Source organism: Gadus morhua, chromosome 17 (genome assembly GCF_902167405.1).
Source record: "Gadus morhua chromosome 17, gadMor3.0, whole genome shotgun sequence".
Classification (NCBI taxonomy): domain Eukaryota; kingdom Metazoa; phylum Chordata; class Actinopteri; order Gadiformes; family Gadidae; genus Gadus; species Gadus morhua.
Genome location: NC_044064.1, coordinates 6,796,490 through 6,822,722, shown reverse-complemented (window position 1 = coordinate 6,822,722; position 26,233 = coordinate 6,796,490). Strand labels below are relative to the sequence as shown.

The following is a 26,233-nucleotide window of genomic DNA, read 5'->3' as shown; positions in this document are numbered from 1 at the left end:
GTTTATGCAGTGTTACAGTACCTCGATAGGTTCGCTCAGGGCGGATATTGTGGTGAAGCCAACGATGTCACTGAAGTAGAGAGTTGAGTCTGCATAATGTTCTGGTTCAACCGGATTTCCTAACTTCAGTGACCGGGCTACGGATCTGTCAACAATTGAACCGCACTTTTTTTTTTCGCTTGAATCACATTTCATATTTGACTGTCTTCTTTCACCAGGGTTACTGTCGTGCCCAACCCCAGCATCCTGCCTAGGGTTCAACAAAACCTAGCAGCTTGCATATAGATAGATGTGGATTACAGAGATTGCATATCTATATTTCATATAAATGTGTATCTTACTCAGGCAAGAGCTGGCTGATGAGCTTGTCAGTCTTTTTTCTCTCTATCTCCAGTTCATCCGTCCTCTCTTTGATCAAGTCCTCTAGGTTGGAACTGTACTGCTCCAGCATGCGCAACATGGAGTCTATGATGTGGGGTTTCTTGCCCTGATGAATGCCACGAAACTGCAAGAAAGAAGACCGTTAGAAGCGACACAGAAACAAGTAGAAACAATTACAAACTAACTGGAATAACTGGACACTATGATAAACTACACGAAACATTCAATATCAATATCACAAATATTCAAACATATCTTACTCACTTTCATTAAATAGGCTTGTTCCTGTTTAAATATGCTACAACGTATTTAATTTTGCTGCAACGTGTTTAAATGTGCTATGTCCATATTGTTAGTGTTTTCGGACCATGAGTGTGACTGCTATTGACTATGTACGTTTATTGGTTACATGCCCTTTATTGAACAGTGTCCTTGGGTACCTTGAAAGGCGCTTTTCAAATTAAATGTATTATTATTATTATTATTATTATTATTATAACCTGTCTCAATATGCAGTGGAAGGTGGGCCTTTTGCCGGGATCTTCATCCCAGCACTGGGTCATGAGAGACAGACACTCTGCGGGAGCTATGTCCATACAGAACAGTGGCCTGCAGAGAGGAGGGGGGTTTCTCAGCCGCTCCACTATCTCTGCACACAGACGGAGAGAGAGACAGACAGGTATAGAGAGAGACTCAGACAGACGGACAGACTTGCATGGGGAGTAGGGCTGTCATTCTACGAGGAATTCCCTAGTTGACTTAAAGCAACGTATCCTGACTTATCATCGAATAACAGTCATAAATCTCAGGGTTTTTTTCATATTAAGATATGTCATGTCGAGTTGCGAGTGTGTCTACATTTTTTATATATTTCTAGGGGATTAGGGATGCAAGAAATACCCAAAACCTGTAAACAATTAGGCAAACTCTTTTGTAAGTGTGTTTTTCAATTGGTGCACAAAGACAAATCTAGGATAGTTTCCAACAATGTACACATATCGAAAGTCAGACTTAATTAGAATAATTGCATGCCGTCAATGTGCGTTACAGCCACACCAGAACTTTTTGCCCCTGCTTATCACTGTTGTACAGCAAACACTTTGCAGGGAAAACCGAAATCTTATGCTAAGCTGGACAACATGAAGCTAACCATAAGCTTGACAACAGGAAGCTAACCCTTAGCAAGGAAACAGGGAGCCAACCATAAGCTTGAATACACTCACCATGGTCGGGCATGTCCAGCATGGCGTAGGGCAGTGTTCGTGAGACCACTTCCTGGATGATGATGGAGAAGCTGAAGACGTCAGCAGCATAGGTTCCTCCTCGTACAGGCTGCCTGAGAAGTTCTGGAGCAGTCCACAGCAGATCTGAAGAGGACATGCCGCAAGTTACGAATGACACCTTCCACTTTGAATTCATGGACCAGTTGATTTGGATGAACACAGACTTTGACATGTTCCGAACATGTTTTGACTGGATTAAACACTTTAAAGTGTTTGGAAAAACAGATAGGACACACATCCACGCATAACCTCTTCCAGTCCGCTGAATGAACTACTAAAGAAGATGAAGTTTCTACCTTCTGTTCCCTTGGCTGGATCAAGGTTCTGAGAGTGAAGCACCATGGGAAGGCCGTAGTCAGAGACCTTGAGGACGAATCGTTCGTCCACCACACAGTTCCTCGACTTGAGACGTCCATGGGTCAGCCTGTGCATGTGAAGATACTTCATCCCCTAACAAAAATGTGAATGATTGGGGGGGTTACAAATATGCAACTTTAATATGCGTAAGCATTAATAACAGTCAGGGGTATATGACCAATTTTAAATGGACTGTATTTATGAAGCTTTTGTAACCTGTGGCCACTAAAAGGGCTTGGGGTTAGTGTTACTAGGGTCAGTACCTTGATGAGGTCCGTGAGAAAGGGTTTCTAGGGTAAGGTTTCCTAGGGTACGGGTTACTATGGTCACTACCTCGATGAGGTACGTGAGTAGGGTTTCTAGGGTAAGGTTTCCTAGGGTACGGGTTACTATGGTAAGTACCTTGATGAGGTCCGTGAGAAGGGAGGACTTGAACATCCAGTCCAGTCTCATGCTGCTGTCCGCTAACAGGTCGGCCAAACTCCCGCGTGGACAGTGCTCTGTAACCATGGCAAAGATCCCAGAGTCCAGGAAGAGTCCAACATAGACGCTGAGATTCTCATGTCTCATCTCCCTGAACTGGACAGGGGTAGGGTTAACAGGTTAACAGTTAACACTTCCGTTAACTAATGAATTAGGGATAGTTAAGTGGGTGGACGAGAGAAATCCGTAATTCAGTTAAGAATGTTTCTTTATTGTGCATGAATGTGTTTGTGTTTGTGTCTTACAGAACTGAACAGATTCTTGGTTGATTGATTGACAGCTGTCATCTCCCGTCCTTCTGGTATCCTCTTCAACCATACCCAATCGCCCTGGCAAGAGCACAGCCAATAGAAAGAGAGAGGTTTCAGGCAGACAGACGGATTGGCGCGAAGCCAGGCTGCTGGGCAGACAGAGAGCCAGACAAACAGACAAGTACCTCCAGTAGTCCTATATTTGTAGTCTCTGGCGTGGACTGAATGTAACTTCTTGTAATGGATCTCATGGGACTCCTGACCCCGCCGACACTCATCGTGGACCCTTCGTTCAGTTTCTAGACATACACAAACATATACACATGCAATTATGGATAGGACGGCCGGCTAGGTGCTAAAGGCTATGTGCTATGCTACATGCTAGGTGCAATGCTGTGCCAGTACAAACCTTTTCGCCGGTGTGCGTGTCAATAAAGATGATGTCATCCATAGTTAGAATGACTTCATTGCTGCTGAGAAATCTCTTGTTCCTACACACAGGGTGGGTACAATAGAGTTAGAGATAAAGCTATATATATATATCCATATATGTCCTCATCAAGGGGATATACATACATATATACAGTATGTAGTATATAGACTCACACAGAAACAATTTGTAGGAAGGGTAAAACATTGAACCAGATCATGACCTCTGACCTGTAAACAACAGCAGCAATCCCCATGCATATCACCAGGAAGAGGGAGACGGGAACCGCCTTCTCTACACCTTCAGAACAGGGCAGTATCAATGTAAAAACCTTATCCAAACCTACAAAACACCTCACCTATCACAACAAAACCGTCATACCGGCAAAAGTTGAAGTAGGGTCGCATTTATGCATGAGGTCACAGATGGTTACGTTGAGGGTTACAAACAAATCTAGGAATATGGTCATGGTTAGAAACCCCTCTAATTGTTTAAGAAACAGGTTCTATGTTATCGTCTTTCAACACTGGTCGCGTAAATCCGACCTCATGCTACCGTTATACTGCCTCCATGGTGTGACGTGGAAGCATAAACGCAGGCCGCTCTGTCATGGTACATGTTTGCGAAGGATTGATGCACCACATATATCTGAAACCATCTCCTCCCGACAAACACGGTACAAACCTCCAGCGCAGGTCTGATCTGGACTGAACCAACAGAATCTTGCAGAGGGGGGTTTTCCGCCAGGAAAGCTAAAAGAGCGCGCCAAGGGTCTGAGTACTCCAAACTTGTGTATCTGTGTGGGTTCCAAAACATGGGTGGGGACCAGTCTGTCTCCGTCAATGTCCAACACCACATAGCTGGACTGAAGCCCTCCACTGCTTGGGCGCCCATACAGCTTCTACAGAGGGAGACACAATCAACACATACACAATCAATACATCTACAGACAATCAATACATCTAGAGACAATCAATATATCTAGAGACAATCAATACATCTAGATACGCAACCAATACATCTAGAGACAATGAATGCATCTACAAACAAATACATCTAGAGACAATCAATACATCTAGAGACACAATCAATACATCTGGAGACACAATCGATACATTTAGATACACATCATTACATCTAGATACACAATCAATAAATCTAGAGACACAATCAATACATGTAGAGACACAATCGAACACACAATCAATACATCTAGAGACAATCTCAGCATCAATGAGACGGGAACCGCCTTCTCTACACCTACAAAACACCTACAATACAATATAGAGACAAGATCAATACATATAGATACACAATCAATGCATCTAGAGACGATCAATACAATTACAGACATGATCTAGGGACTGTACATCTAGAGACACAATGAAAACATGTAGGGACAATCAATGCATCTAGAGACACAATCAAAAATATAGGGAACAAGTATTGCAAAAATGGGAGGAATTCTGACTAATTAGCCGTAGTGTTAGCCGTATCCTGTAGCATGCCGACCTGCTGACCTGATTGAAACCACGGAACTCAAAACCTCCTTCTGATTGAGCAAGCTGATTGCCCGTCACCCATGCCCCTCCCCCTGCTTGACGACGCTCCTCCACTGCCTTAGCAACGAAGTACACCATGTTGACGATGGATCCAAAGAGAGGCGAGACCTGAAGAAAAAGAAGAAACCACCAAAGAAAAATATTTTTTGTATTAATGTAGTATTAATGTGTAAACAAGGTTTTTCCAACACATTAACAACGTATTAACACCATTGACAACATATTAACATCGTTTTAGGGCTACCGCATCTCAACCTCCATTTTGGAAGCAAAGGAGCATTGGAGTATCAGTTATAAGATAAGATATACTTTATTCATCTCAACAACATTATTGTGTTGATGTTAATGTTGTTTTGGTAATAAACCGTGGAATGTTTGTCATTACAGGGGGACTTTGTGTTTGAAAGCGCCATAGCGTGGACTGACAGTTTCAAAACAACTTTTTCGTTACCGAAGGTAATAGTATATTGAAGTACTACAACTCTCTTGAATACTCTCAATATGGCGGAGTAACACCAACAAATAATCCCACGATGCATTCTGATGAACGAGACATATTGTGGACGTGTGTAAGGGTTAGTTAGTGTGCGTACTTTTGTAGATGCAACAGGGTTAGGGTCAGGGCCAACGGGTAGGGTTAGCATAGCATATATGGGTATGAGTGTGAATCAGTGTAGGCACCTCTGTTGCGGCCACAACCGATCGTATTTCCCGGCTCTGTTGAGCGCTTCGGAACGCATCATAGAAGCTTTGGTCTGACGCCATGGTTACGGTCAACACCGCGCTGTAAGCATGACGGAGTCTCGAGCTGTTGGCCAGTAAAGGGAATGCTGTATCCTGATTGGAGGAAATTACGAGTTTGGTTAGGATCTCAGTAGGTTGTTCATCTCCAATTTATTTATTGTAAGAGGTCCAGATTGCCAGTTCTATTTCATAAAACAGTTTTTTTTAACATTTTATCAAAGAAAATGAGGCAGTATGTTGTACATACACAAATAGGTACAATAGAAGGCATTTTCAGTTTTTCTAATTATTATGACATCTATGTGTTTTTTGACTTCTGGTAATAGCAAGGCTCACTGAAGTTCCGCCCTCAATGAGCCATATATGGACCGTTTCCTCTATGGGCTGCTAGACTCCAGCAATGCTGGCGACCATGACGTGCAATCCAACCCTTATTAACCCCATGACATGCACGTCCTGGTGAATATGTAATGAGGCTGAAGGGTTCATGAACGTCACCTGGTAAGGCATGGCATACAGTAGGGCATCATAAGGAATGAACACGTAGCCATCCGACACCATCCCCATGTCCAAGGCAGCCAATAGGAGATCTCTTTGTTCTTCTCCACCAATGAGAGCAGAGCTCATGCACAAGATGACCACTGAAAGAATTAGGGAGAAAGCACAATATATGGGTGGAAATGGTTACACACATTGACACATATAGCATAAACATTTATATTTACTTTTAGGGCTTTTAGCAGACGCTTTTATCCTATATTTCTTCCGACATATATATATATGTCGGAAGAAAGAGAAACAATAGTTGGTTAACCCCTTCCCTGTGCAACAAAGCTAGCAAGGATAAGATACTACACAATGCTATGTACTAAGTGTAAGGACGTACAACATACAATAAGTGCGTACATCAGGTGTCAAGACTTACGACATACAATAAGTGCGTAAGTGCTTCAAATAGCAAACATAATGACCTTTGACCTGGTCAGCTTCTCTGATGGCTTTCAGGGCTTCTTTAGGTCCTTCCTCTTTTGTTCCCATGGTAACAACTGGACCAACTGGAATGCCAAGAGCTCTGAGAGCCGAGGCCACTTCCTGCCCGGTGCCTTCCCATAGGTCAGTCGGAGCTGTAGAACAAGGAATTCATACCAATGATCATCTTTACCAGAACAAACTCTCAGCTCAAGTAACCCTAACCCCAGCTCACAAGGTCGAATGATGTTAGCCCTAAATTACCCTAACATACCCTAGCTAGCCACAGGCAACTCCAACATCCTAAAGTTGATGAAGAGCCCCCCACCTCCCTGCCTCTCTTCTCCCTTGAGAAGTGTTGCATTAGACCACACCCATGTATATAAGCCACACCCACTAACCAGAGCGCACACACATTTAAACAAACCTCAACACTTGCCAGACCACACACCCATTTATATAAACCACACTCACTTACCAAAGACCCCACCCATGTATATAAGCCAACCCCACTATCCAGAGTCCACACTCATTAATATAAACCACACCCACTTACCAGAAACCCTACCCATGTATATAAGCCACACCCACTTACCAGAGATCACACCCACATGGGCCCAGCGGAAGAATCTCAAAACAGCGAACAGGACTTGACTGGTAGGGGTGATGGGTGGAAGGCTTGGCCATTCAGAATTGAGACAGCCTGGAGAAGCAAGCCCCGCCTCCCAGTGCTGGGCCATTAGAGTGGCAGCATGACAAAGGGCGGGATTAAAGGGTCCAATGTAGGCGTGGCCATATCCCTCCATTTCGACCAGCTGAGTCACCGCTGGAACATAATCACGCAGGCACAGAGATCACATCCATCCAGAAATATATCAACAGATACCCAACACCCCACCATCAAACGCGTGCTAAATGTTTTCCCAACCATCAAATACATTCTTAATGGTGTACTTTCACCAAGCCCACTACTTAACATTATGGTACTTTATTACTTAATTCCGAGTGGAATATCTCTCTCTCTCTCTCTCTCTCTCTCTCTCTCTCTCTCTCTCTCTCTCTCTCTCTCTCTCTCTCTCTCTCTCTCTCTCTCTCTCTCTCTCTCTCTCTCTCTCTCTCTCTCTCTCTCTCATATATATATATATATATATATATATATATATATATATATAGGTATTAATTGTCTTAACTACTCTTAAGACTATGATAAAATGCTTAGAATAATGCAGAAAGGAAAAGGAATGATCAGCTAGTCTGATGTATAAACTGCCCTTAAGGAGAGTAAACCACTATACTGAGTCCTTCATTCTACTCTCAGGCTATTAAACGTCATTCTAAATGACTCCATTATTTTTATAACAAATTGTTTTATTGTATTTACATCAGGTCGTTGTTCTGTGGTGAGTGTTGATCTGTGGCCTCTGACGTATGACTATCTTATTATGATGTGTTTAGTTACTGGGTAAGCTTCAATAAAGTTGTCTGAACCTGAACTTAACATATGGAAATTCAAAATCGATTCTACTGTGATTCATTATTAATCCTTTATTAGGATTTATTATTAATCATTAAGAACTATGTTAGCACAATATTTGGAGGGCAGGACAGAGTATTCCTCCACTAGTTGAATAAAACTAAAGTACTATATAAGGCACTTTATTAATACATATACCAACCTTATATATACTATGCAATACCTTTAGAATTCCTCCTTTAGTAGTTTAATACAACTACAGTACTACACGTAGTACTTATTATTTATTTGAGATAAGTCCCTTATTACTAGTCCTATATAAACTATATAATACCTTTAGAGGCAGAGCAGTCCTCCTCAAGAAGTACCACGTCGTACCAGTAGCCTTTACTGAGTCCAACATCTCTGTGTATCCATGACAACGCCAGGTTCGCTGCTGTGGCAGGCATCGCTCTGGAGAACAGGGGGTCACATGACCACGGACCAATCAGCGCCAGCTTGAAAGTTGCTGTCCGCGCATTTCCTATGCATAGCCACCAAAGCCACACACCTAGCAACCATCGAGGAGAACGCATCCTTATCTGTAAAAACAAACAAGATGGAATAGTTAGGTTTCCCTTGCCCTGAACAAAGACATGATTGGGTTTGACAAACTCGGTTCAGTTATATAAGTCAAAGAGGTCGAGGATTCTTGGGATTAGCTCGTTGGGATAACCCTTATGCTTTCTGATTCTTTCAGACTTAACTAAATTTGTTTATTAAAAGATATCTGCTTTAATTGCAGGTTGGCTTCACAAGCCATCTTTGACCCTTCAAACATAATGCTTTACGTGATCTTTTTACTATTAAAACCAAAACCCTGTACGCATGCGAAAGTTAATGCAACAAATAGGATTTGTAAGTAAAACCCGGCCTAAATAATGAATCTTTAAATAAGTAAATGACTTAAGGGCTCTATTAAGGGGATGAATCCGCCTCTGGGTTTGTGTGAATGACACTATACATAGAACTCCAACTCGTAATCAATGTGAACTGTGTTTACATTGGGAATATGAGCACCACAGTGCTCTGTTCCAGGAATATTAGGAATACTGTGCTCATGTAATATGTTCATGTTCATGCATAACATACAGGATTTACATGTACATGTCACTGAAAAAGAAATGATGGCTGTGTTTGAAATGGTGTGGTGTGTGTGTAATAAAGTAAGAAAAAACACAGGGTTGTTAAATAAAACATCATTTGGGAGAGCGCATCCTTATCTGCAAAATTATCAAAATAAAATAGTTAGGCTGCCCTTGCCCTGAACAAGGACATAAGGTTTGACAGATCTGTAATATAAAGGAAAGAGGTCAAGACAACTGGGATTCTTGTGAGTAGCTCATTGGGATAACCCTAATGCATCTATGGTGTCCATGAAACTGTTGTGTTAAACACATTTAAACACCCCCGTTCTCATGTCATATCCAGACTGTTTTTTTGCGGCGAATACCTTTATATCAGCATTCTGCATTCAAATTATATTCACCTGGAGAGTGAGCAACTTTTACAATCGTACATCAGATAAGATTTATATAGTAATTTAGATAAGACACATAGAGTAATAATATATATTCTAGAACAAGGAAAACTAGTGTGGATCCACAAATACTTATAGATCTATAACTTACCGGTACATAAGGCTTTCTTCTTATTATGATGCTCCAGGTCCAATCAGTTCTTCTACATGAAGTACAGTGAAGGTTAGATCCTAGTGCAAAGGTTAGGGATAAGGTCTGATCCTCAAGCTTGAGGTCCTTTAAAGTAAGAGTAAAGTTAAGATCCTCGTGCAGGAAATTCCTTTAAAGTAAGGGTTAAGGTTAGATCCTCATGCTTGAAGTTCCATTAAGTTAAGCGTTAAGGTTCGAAACTCATGCTGGAAGTTTCTTAAGGTGAAATGTACTTTCACTACTCATCTCCAACGAGAAAGAACGAGAGATAGTGGGGGGAGGAAAACAGAGGGGGAGAGAGAATAGAGAGGGAGAGAGGGGAGTGGATAGAACGTAGAGGAAGAGAGAGAGAAAGAGAGACAGGGGAGGGGAGGGGAGGGGAAGGGGCGAGAGAGGGGGGTGGGGGTAGAGAGAGAAATGACAGTTAGTCTTTAATCTTGTTTAGAGTTCAACTAGGACAACCTTTCTATCGACATAACGATCAATTATAGTATAAAGCATTACATCATATTGATGGTGGTGTGCTTTTATTTGTATCTACATGATTATCAAGTAATATACAGTCATTTCATTATTTTCATGGTACTATAAGTGCTTGTAGTTCATATGACTTATAGTTCTTAAACTAGACATCGTCCCTACTAAGATTTCCAAAAGTTCAGTTTATGCATGCAATATATTTGCCCAAGTAGTACTGTTACAAATATATACTATAATAAGTGTGTATGCATCTACATACACACTTATTATAGTAAGTATATTGTAACTACTGGTTACTACTACTAACAAACTTCAATTCATTCACTCAATGCATTTGAACCACTAGTACGCAATTTTGTTCTAGTAGTAATTAGCACTACTGGTATATTACTATATTGTATTTTTACATGCATAAATGCATGTACATACCTACCATACATGGATTACATACCATACATACCATAACCACATGAGAAGGCCTTTCTGAGTTTGCCTGCTGAGAATAGTGAGTGATTGACTCACGTGAGGTGGTCCGTGGTGGGACTAAACCATCTATTCGTGGTAGCAGGCCAGATGGTAGCGGTGATATTTGGAGACGGCGGTAATCCAGATTAGGATTTGAACAGATTACAACTGACATGTTTATTTTACACGGCAACGCCCATACACACGATGACGCTACCTGGCAACGCACATGCTATGCAAATTGATGTACTTGACCATACCTGGCCACAATCACACACAGGTATGGTTGACAATTTTGATCATTTTAACAGATTTCACATTTCATCTACATAAATTAAAGTCCCCATAGAATATGTTGTATTTTCCATAGCCGGAGGAACTTTGTTTACAAAACAAAGTGGCGTCATGTTTGGAGTAAAACAAATTAATCTTTTAATTTGTAAATGACTTCAGGGCCCTACTAATGGGATGATCCTCATCTGGGTTTGTGTAAATGACACTTTACCTGGAACTCTATCTGGAACTCCAACTCGTTGTCAATGTGAACTGTGTTTACATTGTGAACATGAAGTACCTCATTACAGGAGCCTAGTACCGCCGACAACCGTCATTAAGCGGGTTAAAAATAGTGCCTGTGTGTTTATGATATGTTAATGTACAAAATACAGGATTTATATGGGGAAGTCATAGAAAATGAAAAAAAGGCTGCGTTTGAAGCACGCACGTGTAATAATATACATCATTTAAGTTAGCATATTTCATAACCAGAAAATAGTCTCCCCCCGGTATATTGCTTCAAAACATAAAAATCACATTAACGACGCAAGCAGTTAAAACACACACACACAAACGATAATAAATATAGCTAGAAATGTTAATACACAAGTTAACTGTGGATCTGAAAGGTTGAGAGTCAGCGTATCCGTGTTTTGCCAAAATATACGTACAGCCATGTCCCCTTCAGGGGACTATACATAAACGATTAAATTAATATATATTGCAGTGGGTGGACGATCGAAATGTGGGTAGTGGGAGGTTTTCCCATGTGAATAAAACAAAGAAACAAAACCAAAAGCCAACAAGCCCGTGGAAGAAGACACCAAATGGCCGATGGGGTTCACTACATATACTGTAGCTTGGAGCCCACACCTGTACAGGTGAATGACATCGTCCAATTATTAAAAACACTGACACATTCAAACACACTAAAGATGGCAGGTGGCCCCCTGCTGGAACCAAGTGCCTTTTTTTATCCAGATTATTGTCTAGTGTTGACAACACCCTCTAGTGCAGGGGTCACCACCACGGAGCCGCGGGCACCGGGGGGCTCGCAAGGACCGTACGAGGCGCCCGCACGCCTGTTCTAAACATAGCCCCACCCATTCTTGAACAACTCTTTCTCACCTTTTTTAAGTCATTATTGATAATTATTGTGAGAAAACATGATCAGTGTCTTCTCATAGATGAGTATCATTAATAGTAATATATAACTAAAGGCAAACTGAGCAAATTCGTTGTTTCAGAAGTGTATCAAACTGGGTGCCCTTCGTATGACTCGGTACACATGAAGTAGCTCTCGGGTTCAAAAAGGTTGGTGACCCCTAGTGTCAGTTGGACATTAGCACACACAGTTTGTATACAGGTGATTTAACATTAATTACAATGGAACCTTTTTCATTTAAAATGCAGTTGTATAAATTACATATGTAGATAGCTGCCTGGGTCTTCCCATTATCATGCTCCTCTTGGGGGGGGGGGGGGGGCCCAAGGTTGAGCAGAACCACAGGAAGTAATTTGTGGACCACAGACTTGTTTAACAGCTGCTTTAATTAATAATAAGATCACAAGTCAGATGAAAATCACGACCTCTGTCATTCATTTGTACTCTCATTCATTCATTCATTCATTCATTCATTCATTCAAACATACATCCATCCGCTCTTGATTTCACATGCCATGCATTCATCATCCACCACAATCCGTTTCCACAATCTGGTTCATGTGTTGGTCTCCTCACAGGGTGATCTTGGTGTTTCTGAAACTGGAGTTATCCCTAAAAGAAACAAAACCATAATTAATAATAAAAAAATGGGGCTTGGTAGTTAGTAGGGATGGGCGTGAGGAATCGAATACTCGAGTACTCCTCGTTACAAATGAACTCGGTTGGTGGACAGGCAAACTCGAGTTTGCATATACACACGCAAACAAAGTTTTCTGGAGCAAATGTATCAATTTTCTGACTGTGCGGCGCCACTAACGCATGCCGTGGGCACAAAGCAAATGAAATGTATCCATTTCTGTGTGGCGCGTGCCGTGCCGTGCCGTGTGCAGGCATCCCAGAATTCAAAAAGTTAAGAGATGGCGGTTAAAGCATAGCGCCGCAAAGAATTGAAATACTTTAAAGAAATAGGAGATCATAAGGTGAAATGTAAAATATGCCAAGCGAAATCGAGCTACCAGAGTACTACAAGTACTATGCGGCAACATATGCTCCTGAAACACAACGGTGAGTTCGGGAAAGTAGACCCGCAGCAACCAAGTGTGTCGGCTATTTTCACCGCCGCAAGACGCAGCTGTAATCCCGGCCGTGTAGAGAAGATCACAACGCTAAGTGTTTCCATAGTCCATTTGCTGCCGTTTCATTCGCAGCTTTAAATTATTTGCAATGGTTAGGCTACTTGATTTTTTATTTATTTTTTTAAACCGTTTTAAAACAAATTGTGAGACACATATTTATTTTTGTAAGGAAAATGTGTTTTGAACGTAATAGTTATTTAATAATAAATAATGAATACTCTGATAACTGATTGTTTTGATGGAGAATAAGCATTTCATGTTTGGTTGGTAATATTGCCATTCATCATTAGGCCTATTTCTGCTGCAGATGCGATGCATTCTAATTACTAAATACTATTCCTTCGATCACTCGAGTTTGGAATTTACTACTCGTGCCCATCCCTAGTAGTTAGTGTTGCATGAGATTGTCTGTTTTATACTCCATGATGGTGCTGGTTGGTTCGGGTTAGAGAGTCTTACTTGATGCTGTCGTTGTGCGTTTTATACTCCATGATGGTGTTGGGAGGAAGGTTTAAGACTCGTCTCAGAGTGTCTCGGATGCGGGACGTTGTGGTCTGGTCGCTGGACGTCCGGTTCCAGATGGACAAGATGTCTTCCTGTAACACACACACACACACACACACACACACACACACACACACACACACACGTTGGGTCAGAGAGTTTAAACCCACACACACACGCAATAGAATGCATCCACACCTATAGGGTTAGAGAGTATAGAACACATCCACACCTATATGGTTAGACAGTATAGAACACATCCACAGCTGCAAGGTTAGGGTCAGACATTACTGTAGTACTATTTCTAATGGTACAGTACCTGGAAGCGTATGGACACCACCACGCCACAGACCTCCTCCCCCACCATGAACTGCTCCCCCACCATGGCCAGGATGATGTTCTCCCAGAAACGACTCGCCAGCCCTTTACGAAGACGGATGATCCACTTGCCCCCACTTCGGTTTGCATCATCCTATAAAACACACATGATATGTATACATATAAACACACACACACACACTCACTCTTTTTTGGCCGCCTTTGTTTGAGCTGATCAGTTTTTTGAGCAGAATATATCTTTCAGACCGCTCCAGTCAAATTTCTGAAAAATTCATAATTTCTTCTGATTTTTTAGGAAAATCGATCTTGCCGCCAATCACATATAGCTAAGCTCTACCACTGGTGCTCGACTGCAGAATGTCTCTGCGCAATGAAAGAGAAACTACTTTATTTTTCGTTAGTAACCATGAATAAATATGTATAATAGTGATGATAATACCCTATAATATACACTTACCTCCCACATCGGTTTGATCCCTTCCTTAAAGAGGTGGAAGTCACTGTGTCCCGTTAGATCTCCAGGTCGAATCAGATGACTGTACAGCTTCCAGAACTGTTCCACCTACAACCACACACACCCCCACAGAGTTAAACCAGATGACTGCAGTTTCCAGAACGGTTCAACCTAAAAACAGACACAGTACATCAACCAGAACTGTTAACAATTTACCAATCAAAAATAAATGTGTTAGGATACCACCAAATCAAAAACTCGGTGGCACCAGAACTGGTGCACCAGAACTGTTCAGCCTAATCACACAGCAGTGCTTACAGAGGCAACTGTGGCAATCTGTCGGATGTTCTGCTCGTAGCTTTGGATGCTGGCCGGTCTGCTAGGAGTCCTTCTGCTAAACCACAGACTGTAGTTGTATTGGAGTGGGTGTTCCCCCGGACCTGGGGAGACCGACTGCAATACACAAACACACAGATTTATGAATATAAATACGTACATACACGTTACAAATAAAAAGGAAATATACAACTTATTCTAAATAACAAATTCACCTTGTGTGGGTTGTTGCCGTTGGGGTCATCCCTGGCATTCATCAACTCGTCCAAATCTTCATCTTCATCTTTGATCCTAAAACACCAAAATATCATCATCATCACCACCGTTAATCTTAAAACATTAAATGATCATCATCTTTGCTCCTAAAAAACCTCATTTTCATCACTTTTAATCCTAGAACATGATATCCTCTCATTCCCATTTAATCTTAAAACACAAAGATATCAGCATCCCTAAAACCATAGTTATAAACAGATAGACAACTACCAACGTTGTGTAATTATCGCTGATACTGCATTAGCAGTCACGCTACCCTTCTAACCGGTTAGCTTAAAGAGCTAACCATCACGTATTATCCTAAACAGCAAGTTAGCTACTAACCTGTTAACTAGTTACATTAAAGAGCTGGTTATCTTAAAGACTTAATACAACCAGATAAACAAATAAGTCATAGGCCTACTGAAAGTTAGTTGTTATTTGGTTAAGTAAAGCATACAGTCAATGCACATACAATTCCAGTTGATTCATTTCTCTTCCAACTCCAGCAGTCTTCTCCGATGTGAACTCTTGAAGCTGTTGACTCACTATAACTGGACTAGTTAGTGATCTTGTTAAACACTGGTTGAACTGCAGTAGTTGGCGGTTTGGTTAACCACTGGTTGAACTCCTAACTGGGCTTCAGTTTAGCTAACTAATGTTCCAAAGTTAAAGCACTTTTGATTCGAACCTCAGTATCTAAACACTGATTAGAGGTCTACAGCCGTCTTTACATTTAAACTGGTCTCATTATATACGCGTTTGGATTTCACTATCATCTCAAACAGGTTCAAGTATAAACGTGTTAAACTCACTCCGAATTGATTCAGCCCCGCGTTAATTATGGGTTTGATTATCTTCCGGAAACCACGCGCATGCGCATTCAAATGGTAAGGGTGATGAATAGGGACAGAAGCAAATAAGATGAAAAGCGAACACTACATAAACGGCACCTGTGGTTTAAAATAGAATAACAGCATGCGATATTTTTAACAGTAAGGAAGGAAAACTAATTGGAAGTAAAATGAGATTGGTAGAAAATACAGAGTAGCTCAGCAAATCAAAGGATTAGGTTGATCGTTCCTGTGTCTGTTCTGGTGTCTCCTCTGTTGGAGAATTTTTCTCATGATACAAAATTTGGTGAATTATATTAACTTTAAATCATCACTCTCACCCAACTGGTTCCTCTACTAAGAGACCTCCACTAAGAGACCTCCAGAAGAGACCTCCACTAAGAGACTTCTACTAGAAGCCCTTCACTATAAGACAACAACAAACAAACACAAACACACACCAATACACAAACAGACATCCAATTATCCACACAAACATACTAGTACCCACACACAGACATCTGTATTTTAATTTTTTATTTTCCAAAACACATCTTACATTGAGGATAGAACAACAAATCCAGAAAAAGGATCAAGAACAAGATTGGCACAGGGCTATCAACAGCCATGTGATTGGCTAATGGGCTCTCCAACCAGGAAGTGCAGAGGATTGGTCTGGATCGATAAATGTGTGTCTTACTAAGGACAGTTCAAGTTCACAAGGTCACACATCTGTGTTTGTGTGTGTGCGTGTGCATGTGTGGGTGTGTGCATTTGTGTGTTTGTGTGTGTGGGGGGGGTGGCGGTGTGGGTGTTTATGTGTCTGTGTGTGGGGGGGGGTGGGTGGTGTGTGTGTGTGTGTGTGTGTGTGGGTGGGGGGGGTGTCGCTGGGTGTGGGTATGTGTATGTGTGGGTGGTTGGGTGTGTGTGTGTGTGTGTGTGTGGGTGAGTGCGTGTGCACGTGTGGGTGTGTGTCTGTGTGCATGTGTGTGTGAGTGGGGGTGTGGATGGTTGTGTTCTACTGGTCGCTAACTCTCAGTTTGAAGGAAACTCGGCCGGCAAACTTGTCTCTCTCGGCTCCCGGGGCAATGGTGTTGGAGACCACCACACACTCCACCGCCACATCCTGGTTCATCGTCAGGTTCATGAACTTCACTGCCACCAAGGGCTGTGTGTAGTTCACCTACAGAGACACACACACACGCACACACAGATAAGATCGTTTAGTTTAGTTTGTTTTTATTTGTGCAGATGAACAAGATTAAAGTGGCAAAAAGATGAACATACACATGCATAAATGCACGGGTGGGACAAAAGAAACCCCAAAGGGCTTATAAAGGATGCCTACCTAAAATTAAAATACAATAAGGTAAGGTAAAGAAATAAAGTAAATAAAAAGTTAAAAAAATAAAATTATCCTTAAAGGGGTCGAGAACATTATTTATTGATGTGTAACTCCAGGTCATCACAGAGGGATGTATTCACCTAACCTACTGAAGATTAGTCCAGGAAATGTCAAACTGTATATCAATATAATATCTCAAATTCATCTTAGAGAGTACACCCAACCAAACCCAATGTTTGTGTGTGCGTGTGCTTGTGTGTGTGTGTGTGTGTGTGTGTGTGTGTGAGTAGGCTCTCTTGCCATAGTAGGGGGGTATTACATCGGTTGTGTGTGTGTCTATGTGTGTGTGCGTGTGCGTGCGCGTGTGCGTGCGCGTGTGCGTGCGTACGTGCGTGCGTGTGTAATGTGTGTGTGTACCTTGGCTCTTTTGCCATAGTAGGGGTAGTACATCAGGTGTGTGTGTGCTTGCGTGTGTGCACGCATGTATGGTGTGTGTTTGTTGAGTGTGTGTGTGTACCTGGGCTCTCTTGCCGTAGTAGGGGTAGTACATCAAGTTGAAAGCTGCATTGGAAGGAAAATATGCAAGCTGTCCGAGATTTACATCTTCTTTCTGAAACAACAAAATATATATTTATATACACAGCATTCATAATTACACACACCTAAACTACTCCTACTTAAAATACTAATGAATCGCCTCTATCTCTTGTTTCTGAAGTGCATCGGTAAATCGGATGATATGTTTGTCAGCTATGGTGCCTGACTGCTCGTGTTCCAGGCAATAGTCGGACCCATATATTTGTCTTGTAAGACCATCTGTGTTTTCAGGAGCAAAACAAACCGTTTGTGCCAACCATTTATTTCAAAAACACAATTTTCCCCACAACAACCTTTGTATCAACCTCCTTATAATTGAATGCTCGGGGGTGGAATTGGTATTTGCGGTAGAATCCATGAGCCCGCACATCTGGCTAACACAAACAACATCTGCGCTAGCAGACAGCTAAATGTTGTGCGTTCCGTGGCTCAACAGTCTTTTCTAAGATCTGTATTTCACCTTTCCTTACCCTTCCTCTTCTCCCACTTTGTTAACTGGACGGGGTTAGATGGTACGAAGCTATGAAGGGGTTGGATGATAGGAACACATGAAGGGGTTAGCTGTTAGGTGATATGAAGACACAAACTGTTTAGAAGATATGAACACATAGAGGGGGTTGGAAGGTATAAAGATATGAAGGGGTTAGGTGGTATGAGACATCTAGGGGATAGATGATAAGAACACATTAAAGGGTTAGATGGTGTGAACACATAAAGGAATTAGAAGATATAAACACATGTACTGTATGGGTTAGATGATATGAACACATGAAGGGGTTAGATGAAACAAACACATGAAGAGGTTTGAAGATAGTCACAAATGAAGGGGTTTAATGATATGAACACATGAATGGATTAGAATATATATATTGGTCCACCTTTGAAGCACAGGTAACGTAGGGTGACAGGCCCTCCTTCCCTGGTAACATTCCAATCACCTAGGCAACCGATGGACAGACAGTCAGACGGACGGAAACACAACAACAAATTTGGTTAACAAATCCTCACAAAAATATTATGGCAAGAGGGGTTAGGGTTAGAGAGTCTGAGGCTAAGGGTTAGAGGGTTTTACCCGGTTGAGTTTGATGAGGACACAGGGCTGACCACTCTGGTAACCATAGGAACGATCTTGGAGCCCGGAACATTCCTCCAGCACAGTGCGATTAAACTGACAGGAGCGCTTCGGATGGTTCCTGACCTAGAAAGACAGACGGATTAGAGAGACAGACAGGTTAGCCCTGGAGACCGTGTTCACATCATTTCGAACGGTTTGGCCCCTCCTTTGTGGATTTGTGTTTACGCGCTCAGTAAATTCTACTAAATCCTCAAGAACATTCTCCATAGTGACTGTACCATACCATTTTGCTGTACTGCATTTGGGTCATCAGCTTTTCTGTAAAAGCCAAACACACAATATCTGACCGCTTATCGGTGGAGCCATGATTAGTGGTCGGATATAGTGTGTGGCTGTTGTGTGTAGCTGGGTATTGCGTGCCGTCTGTGTTAAATTTTGTTCGTCTCTGTGTTCGGTCTTGTTTTTTATTGTCCTTTCTCTCTTTGTCTGTTAAGACCTGCCGAGGGACCAGAGATGCAAACAGACTTAAAGCTATTGACGTACGCTGCATCAAATGTTGACAGGTCTGTTTTAAACTGTACGTGGTCCCTTCTAAATATAATCAATTTAAGAAAGGGACAGGTTAGAGAGACAGACAGGTTAGATCCAGAGAAAGAGACGACTTGGAGAGAAAGGTCGGTTAGAGATACACAAACCGCCTGGTTGGATATACAGAGAGCGAGACATCGAGAGACAGGAGATTGGAGGGCAGGTTAGACAGGTAACCCACGGGAGAGACAGATAAGAACTAGATATACAGACAGGTTAGAGAAACAGAGAGGTTTGACCTTGAGAGACCGACAGGCTAGTGAGACAGACAGGTTGGACCCAGACAGACAGATGGGTTAGAGCGTCTGACCGGTTAGATACTAGCGAAAGAGACAGGTTCGATCTTAAGAGATAGACTGGTTAGTCCTAGAGAGACCGACAGGTTAAAGCAAGAAAGAGACAGGTAAGACCCAAAGAGAGAGACAGGTTAGTCCTAGAGAGAGACAGGGTAGATCTAAAGAGAAGGGCAGATTAGACCTAAAGAGAGAGAGGGAGGATATTGGGAGAGACAAAGGTTAGATCTAGAGAGAGACAGGTTGGATCTAGTGATAGAGACAGGTAAGACACAGTGAGACAGACTGACCTCCGCACTGTCCTCTTGAATGAAGAACTGGTCGGGCACACAATCATCGTTGGTCTGAGCCTGATAGATGTCGTTGTACGCTGGGAGAGAGAGCACCAGAGAGACAGTCAGACAGAGAGAGAGAAATGCGATGCAAGCTCCCAGAGGGTTACAATTACACCTGACCTCACTGACGACTTAAACACTATTTACCCTAGCCATCTTTTCTTGATTGTCTCAAAAACTTATGCGGGCATCAGAGACGGCTCTTCTCTGATTAGATCTTGCATCATAGATTGAACCCATTTGTTCTATGTGAAGAATCTAAATCAAAAGACTGCAACCTAAGCTTTGGTCTCCATCAAGGGTGGGTCCTTGGTCCACTGACCTTTGCAATCTCCATGCTCCGGTCAAGGTGATGTTATTTGCGGCTATGGAATTAGCTTTCACTGTTACGTGGACAAAACTCAAAACAGCTTTCCTATTGGATCGTAACGACCCCCTCGACACCCAGACGGTTGTTTCTTGACTGACTGCAATTAAAGGATGGATGTCCCAAAACTATTTGAGGCTCAACACAGAGAAAAATAGAGCGGATAATCATCAGCCTGAAGAAACAACGGAGACAATTTGTAAATGTCACGCAATCTCCCAAAAATATTGCGTAACAGTATCGCCAGAACTGCATTTCCCATCTTAGAAACGTTGCTTGAATCCAACCAATTTTAGCTGACACTCATCCACTCGTTTATATATCGTCTACATTAGATATTGTTACGTGCTGTTCTCCGGTTTACTGAATTTCAGCGAGAACCCCTCAGCTCGATTCCTAACCTGAACCGAAAAGAAATGTGGTCAAATTACTCCTGTTCTCTCCTCCCTCCCCTGGTACCCAATGCATGCCAAGTTGGCTTTAACCTGCCAGCCCTGCTGTCGATTGGCACTGGAGTTATGGTTCACTCCGTGTTCTCCATGCCACCAGCCTGTTCAACAGACAGATGGTGTGTTTGCCTTGTATATGCGACCTAGTGGCGTTGTATCTTCCCATGAGCACTTCTTTAGCAGAACTATGCTCTGTGACGGTATGTGTGTGTGTGTGTGTGTGTGTGTGTGTGTGTGTGTGTGTGTGTGTGTGTGTGTGTGTGTGTGTGTGTGTGTGTGTGTGTGTGTGTGTGTGTGTGTGTGTGTGTGTGTGTGTGTTTCTTACGTTCCAGGAAGGTGTCGAGGCTCTGGGCGTGTGCGTCCCACGTCTCTGTGTTCTCAGGAGAGAAGCGGAGTTCAAGCAGCTCTCCTCGAGGACGAATCATTAACCCTGTCGACCCAAACCACCAATCAGCAACCAGTCATCCACCAGTCATCAACCAATCATCAACCGTCGGTGTGAGGATGCGTGAGTATTTGTATGTGTGTTTGTGCGTTGATGTTTGTCTGTGTGTGTGTGTGTGTCTCTGTGTGTGTGTGTCTGTCTCTGTGTGTGTGTGTGTGTGTGTGTGTGTGTCTGTGTCTGTGTCTGTGTCTGTGTGTGTGTGTGTGTGTGTGTGTGTGTGTGTGTGTGTGTGTGTGTGTGTGTGTGTGTGTGTGTGTGTGTGTGCGTGCGTGCGTGTGTTTGTTTGTGTACCTGGGGTCACGAGGCGGTCCTGGTTTGTGGGCGTGAAGTCGTCGAGCGTCAGCAGCATGACGTACATGGTGAACACAAACATCCCAGCCAGGAAGAGGTAAAACACCAGGTAGAAGGACAGAATCAGCCCTATAGAGACACACAGAGAGAGATGGAGGTAAAACACCAGGTAGAAGGACAGCAGTAGACCTATAGAGACACACAGATGGAGATAGAACAGGTAGAAGGACAGCACCAGCTCTATAAAGACCCACAGATAGAGATAGAACAGGTAGAAGGACAGCACCAGCCCTATAGAGACACACAGGTAGAGATATAACACCAGACCTATATAGACCCACACCCACACACAGATACTGATAGAACACCAGGTGTCGTGGAAAAATTTCACTTATTTGAGTATGTTTCATCTCGTTGAAGTGGTGGTGTTCTTCTTTGATGAAGGTAAGACTCAGAGGATGAATGTAGGAAAACTATTTATTACAGAAAGCAGTTGAATCACGCAATCCGTTTTGCACTCCGGAATTGGTTCAAGAAGCAACTCTGGAACGAAGGGAATCCTAACGTGCATATCGGTGAGGATTGCGTGGTAAAGATGTCGCGCCTTTAGGGTCTGATTTATCTCTGAGTTTTCAACCTCCTCAGAGCGGCAGTAGCTCAGCAGGTAGAGCGGGGTTGGCTGGTAGCCGCAAGGTTGCTAGTTCGATCCCCAGCTCCTCCCAGCTGAGGATCAAAGTGTCCCTGAGCAAGGCACCTCACCCTGACTGCCTCCGACGAGCTGGCTGTTGCCTGGCATGGTTGACTCCGCTGTCGGTGTGAGAATGTGTGCATGAAGGGGTGAAAGTCAGGCAAAATTGTGAAGTGCTTTGGATAAAAGGGCTATATAAATGCAGTCCATTTACCATCCTCTGGTGTTGTTTTGACCACTTGATGTATGAGCAGAAACTATTCAGAGCTGGTCAGAACTAGTGTTGGCTCTAATACTGGGTCAGGTCCAATGAGGTGGGAATTTTAACTTTTATTGACATCAATGTGTAGGTTGGTTGTGAATATTATTATGGAGGGGCTTTCATGTGATTCTTCTTTTGACAAACGTGCTTTTACTCAGAACGGTACCTGAGAAATTAGATGTGATTGTTGCGAAGTATTAGGTTAGCGTTAATTTATGGTTCACAGTTAGCATTTGGGGTTAAAGGTTAGGGTTATTGTTTTGAACATTGAATTAGAGTGCATTCAACTATTTTCTCTCTCTCGCTCTCTCTCTCTCTCTCTCTTTGAGTGGACCGCCCACTTTTAACCTACATTCTGTCTGGGGGGGAGGGGGAAGTCTGCAACTTATACACACACAATTACACTCAAGCTTGTATTTTCAAGTGGGCAATCCCGCTTTTGTCAATATGGGCGAGAGAGAGAGAGAGAGAGAGAGAGAGAGAGAGAGAGAGAGAGAGAGAGAGAGAGAGAGAGAGAGAGAGAGAGAAATATTACGAGAGAGAGAGAGAGAGATAAAGAAAGACAGAGAGATGAGGGGAGCAATGGGGAGAGAAAGATAAATTAAGAGATATATAGAGAGAGCAAGATCAAGGGAGAGAGAGATTGGAGAGAAAGAGAGGGATGGAGATAGAGAACGTGAAAAATTGAGATAGATGAGAGAGTAAAAGAGAGATATATGGAGAAGAAAAGAGTAGAATAGAGAGAGAGACATGGAGAAAGAGAGAGTAAGAGAGACACAGTGAGATAGAAAAAGCATAGGAGAGAAAGAGTAAGAGAGATAGGGAGAGAAAGAGAGGGCGAGAGAGAGAGAGAGAGAGATATCCAGAAAGATGGAGAGAAAGAGAGAGGGAGTACCAGATGTAGACAGATTATAGTCCAATCGAACTCTTCCCTAATCCAGATTAACACAAGCACGCACACACACTCTCACACACATAACCCAGATGAAAAAATAGGTAGTAATGTGTGTGTATGTGTGTGTGGCTGTTTGTGCTTGTGCTTGCGTGTATGTATGTGTGTATGTGTGTGTGTGTGTGTGTGTGTGTGTGTGTGTGTGTGTGTGTGTGTGTGTGTGTGTGTGTGTGTGTGTGTGTGTGTGCGTGTGTGCGTATGTGCTTGTGTGCCTGTGTGTGTCTATCCTTAAGTGCTAGTCCAAAATCCAGGCCACAGCAACAGAGGAATTGTGGGTAATATGACGTCGCCGTGTAGCTTATGTAAGCCTGATTCACATGCAGTCCTTCAGCGCGCGCTACGCATCGAAGATTGTATGATGATGAAGAGCCAGACACACAGCCCATTCACCATGACGGACAAACAGAGACCCTCACTCAAATCACTGAGGACACAAAGCCCCATTCAGCCAGCCAGACAGTCAGAACACATCCTGTTGAAACAGTCAAAACACAGTCAACAGAGACAGAGCACTTGATACAGAAACACATTTTTTTACAGCCTTATAGCCGGACATGGCCGGACCGATTTCGCAAAGTTGTTTGGTCTTGAATTTCTCAGTTAATTATCTATTTCTAAGGGACATTATCATCGCACGCATACCAACAAGCCTCAAGACCTTCAACCAATCAGCGCAAGGAAACGCGTGAAACGTCCGCTGCAGCTATTTTGGTTATTTATAAAAAAAATAATGCCTCAACGGTGCTGTCAAAGGGTGCGGGGACAGTCATCGTATCAACCGCCCCCCATGTTAGATACAAAGTGGTGATTGGTACGAGCCGTGGCCAGACGCTTACAACTTGACGTAGCAGATGGTTGGCCTCACAGAACCATCTGGGCAGGCGTCCTGTCCGTTTGGATGGGGCCCGGCACGTTCGAGAAATACTTTGGCAGGTGGTTGGCTGAACCATCTGTCCATCACGTAGCACGTGGATCACGTGGTTCCTCGTAGGACGCTGATTGGTCCGAACCACTGGTGGTTCGGACGCATCACTTGTAGCCTGGCCAGGTTGGGACCTCACGACACCAGCGGCCTTGCAAGGTTAAATGGTCCCCCAGGCTACTTGTGGTCCATACTGGTATCACAGGCATCTATACTGGTAGCCTAGTGGACCATAATGGTAGCCCAGTGGTCCATACTGGTAATCTAGGCATCTATATTGGCAGCCTAGTGGTCCATAATGGGAGCCGAGTGGTCTATACTGGTAGTCCAGTGGTCCATACTGGTAGCCTAGTGGTCCATAATAGGAGCCTAGTGGAACATACTGGTATTCCACTGGTCCATACTGGTAGTCCAGTGCTGTATTCTTCCATAAACTGTAATTGTAGATTGTGTCATCTTTTAAGATGTTAAACTGAGATGATGATGTGGTCACTAACGATCCCATGGAACTGGTTGTAAGAGTAGAGTTGCTAGGACCGGTGTCCTGGCAAAATACCCGTCATGGCTCCTGTACCGACATGGCCACCTACTCGTCCCCTGGCTGCCCTGCCTCACCAGGCTGGTTGCTACACACTGGTAGTAGTGTGTTGGTACGTAAGTAAATAGATGTAAATGAACATAAATAAGGTCGGTAGATGTAGATAAAGAGACATAATGTCAATCGATGTAGATATAGAGGTATAAAGTCAATAGAGGGAGATACAGATTCATAAGGTCAATAGATACAGATACATAAGGTCAATAAAGGGAGATACAGATACATAAGGTATATATATACAGATACATAAGGTCAATAAAGGGAGATACAGATACATAAGGTATATATATACAGATACATGAGGTCAATAGAGGGAGATACAGATTCATAATAGAGATTCATAATAGATGTGAATCTCTATTGTGTTATTATAGATTCATAACAGATTCATAATTGATGTAAATACAGATACATAAGGTCAATAGATGGAGACATAGACACAAAAGGTCAATAGATGGAGATAGAGATACATAAGGTCAATAGATGGAAACATAAGGTCAATAGATGGAGATAGAGAAACATAAGGTCAATAGATGGAGATAGAGATACATAAGGTCAATAAATGGAGATAGAGATACATAAGGTCAATAGATCTTGATAGAGATACATAAGGTCAATAGATGGAGATAGAGATACATAAGGTCAATAGATGGAGATAAGGTCAATATATGTTAACACAGATAAATAAGGTAAACAGATGGAGATATAGGTAAAGAAGGCGATTCAGAATCGGACACATAAAGTAGGTAACTGGACCTCACCCCAGCTTTTGGCGGTCCTGCCAAGGAACTCATTGGTCCTGGGGTTCCAGATGTAGTCCCATCCGCCAGCGTCCTTCTGCTGCTCGTCCTTGCCTGACATGGCAGAGCTGGTCTTCAGGATCCACTAGATCGATAGCTCACAGCCAGTGGCCAGTGATTCAATATCAATAAGCTGGAGAACTAACGGCCAGGAGAAAACGATTTGGAGGAAGTGATGTTGGCAAATAAGAGTGAAGAAAAGAGATGGAGAAAGAGAGAGAGGGAGAAGAGAGAGGAAAAGAGGGTGAGAGTGAGAGAGGGTGAGAGGCTGAGAGAGAGTGAGAGCCTGCGAGGAGGCTGTAAGTATGTCATCCCCCCCCCCCCCCCCCCCCCACCCCCC

At 42.8% G+C, this 26,233-nt stretch overlaps 3 protein-coding genes across 4 annotated transcripts in view; all 3 read right to left on the bottom strand.

Annotated features, from left to right (window-relative positions):
- The window catches only part of LOC115529988 (guanylyl cyclase GC-E), a 14,987-nt gene extending 5,013 nt beyond the window's left edge, over positions 1 to 9,974 (bottom strand). The window contains exons 1-18 of the mRNA XM_030339145.1: positions 9,605 to 9,974; positions 8,269 to 8,515; positions 7,056 to 7,286; positions 6,463 to 6,615; positions 5,990 to 6,132; positions 5,429 to 5,584; positions 4,706 to 4,855; positions 3,870 to 4,086; positions 3,416 to 3,485; positions 3,165 to 3,246; positions 2,941 to 3,054; positions 2,750 to 2,833; positions 2,424 to 2,600; positions 1,961 to 2,114; positions 1,605 to 1,748; positions 882 to 1,030; positions 342 to 505; positions 22 to 145 (exon numbers count right to left, since the gene is read on the bottom strand). Coding sequence (XP_030195005.1) covers positions 22 to 145; positions 342 to 505; positions 882 to 1,030; positions 1,605 to 1,748; positions 1,961 to 2,114; positions 2,424 to 2,600; positions 2,750 to 2,833; positions 2,941 to 3,054; positions 3,165 to 3,246; positions 3,416 to 3,485; positions 3,870 to 4,086; positions 4,706 to 4,855; positions 5,429 to 5,584; positions 5,990 to 6,132; positions 6,463 to 6,615; positions 7,056 to 7,286; positions 8,269 to 8,509 — 2,553 coding nt within the window. The 5' untranslated portion in view covers positions 8,510 to 8,515; positions 9,605 to 9,974. The remainder of the gene's footprint in view (positions 1 to 21; positions 146 to 341; positions 506 to 881; positions 1,031 to 1,604; positions 1,749 to 1,960; positions 2,115 to 2,423; positions 2,601 to 2,749; positions 2,834 to 2,940; positions 3,055 to 3,164; positions 3,247 to 3,415; positions 3,486 to 3,869; positions 4,087 to 4,705; positions 4,856 to 5,428; positions 5,585 to 5,989; positions 6,133 to 6,462; positions 6,616 to 7,055; positions 7,287 to 8,268; positions 8,516 to 9,604) is intronic.
- A 2,422-nt stretch (positions 9,975 to 12,396) lies between these two features.
- Positions 12,397 to 15,934, bottom strand: eif4e2rs1 (eukaryotic translation initiation factor 4E family member 2 related sequence 1). Of its 2 annotated transcripts, none has more exons than XM_030338796.1 (7): positions 15,529 to 15,934; positions 15,014 to 15,089; positions 14,781 to 14,915; positions 14,466 to 14,570; positions 13,989 to 14,141; positions 13,625 to 13,761; positions 12,397 to 12,641 (listed from the first exon to the last, which is right to left on the bottom strand). In XM_030338796.1, exons 1-7 carry the CDS (start codon positions 15,543 to 15,545, stop codon positions 12,602 to 12,604), a joined length of 663 nt encoding a protein of 220 aa, XP_030194656.1. In that variant the 5' UTR covers positions 15,546 to 15,934; the 3' UTR covers positions 12,397 to 12,601. The 2 variants fall into 2 exon arrangements, with proteins under 2 accessions (XP_030194656.1, XP_030194657.1); XM_030338797.1 differs by having other exon boundaries at positions 15,869 to 15,915.
- Positions 15,935 to 16,408: 474 nt separating this feature from the next.
- Positions 16,409 to 26,206, bottom strand: atp1b2a (ATPase Na+/K+ transporting subunit beta 2a). The gene is made up of 8 exons (XM_030339043.1): positions 25,855 to 26,206; positions 21,672 to 21,800; positions 21,261 to 21,365; positions 20,075 to 20,154; positions 18,901 to 19,026; positions 18,707 to 18,766; positions 17,749 to 17,841; positions 16,409 to 17,069 (listed from the first exon to the last, which is right to left on the bottom strand). Exons 1-8 carry the CDS (start codon positions 25,952 to 25,954, stop codon positions 16,905 to 16,907), a joined length of 858 nt encoding a protein of 285 aa, XP_030194903.1. The 5' UTR covers positions 25,955 to 26,206; the 3' UTR covers positions 16,409 to 16,904.
- Between the last annotated feature and the right edge of the window lie 27 nt (positions 26,207 to 26,233).

Bases quoted from the DNA above. Each gene is read 5' to 3' on its own strand.
- eif4e2rs1 (XM_030338796.1), bottom strand. The intron at 13,762-13,988 runs GTACTGTACCAT...TGTGTGTTACAG, and splicing joins TGGTGTCCATACGCTTCCAG to GAAGACATCTTGTCCATCTG. The intron at 12,642-13,624 runs GTAAGACTCTCT...TGTTTCTTTTAG, and splicing joins ACGCACAACGACAGCATCAA to GGATAACTCCAGTTTCAGAA.
- atp1b2a (XM_030339043.1), bottom strand. From the start codon at position 25,954: ATGTCAGGCAAGGACGAGCAGCAGAAGGACGCTGGCGGATGGGACTAC. The intron at 21,366-21,671 runs GTACACAAACAA...TTGGGTCGACAG, and splicing joins GGACCGCCTCGTGACCCCAG to GGTTAATGATTCGTCCTCGA. The intron at 17,842-18,706 runs GTGGACCAATAT...TTGTTGTTTCAG, and splicing joins ACGTTACCTGTGCTTCAAAG to AAAGAAGATGTAAATCTCGG.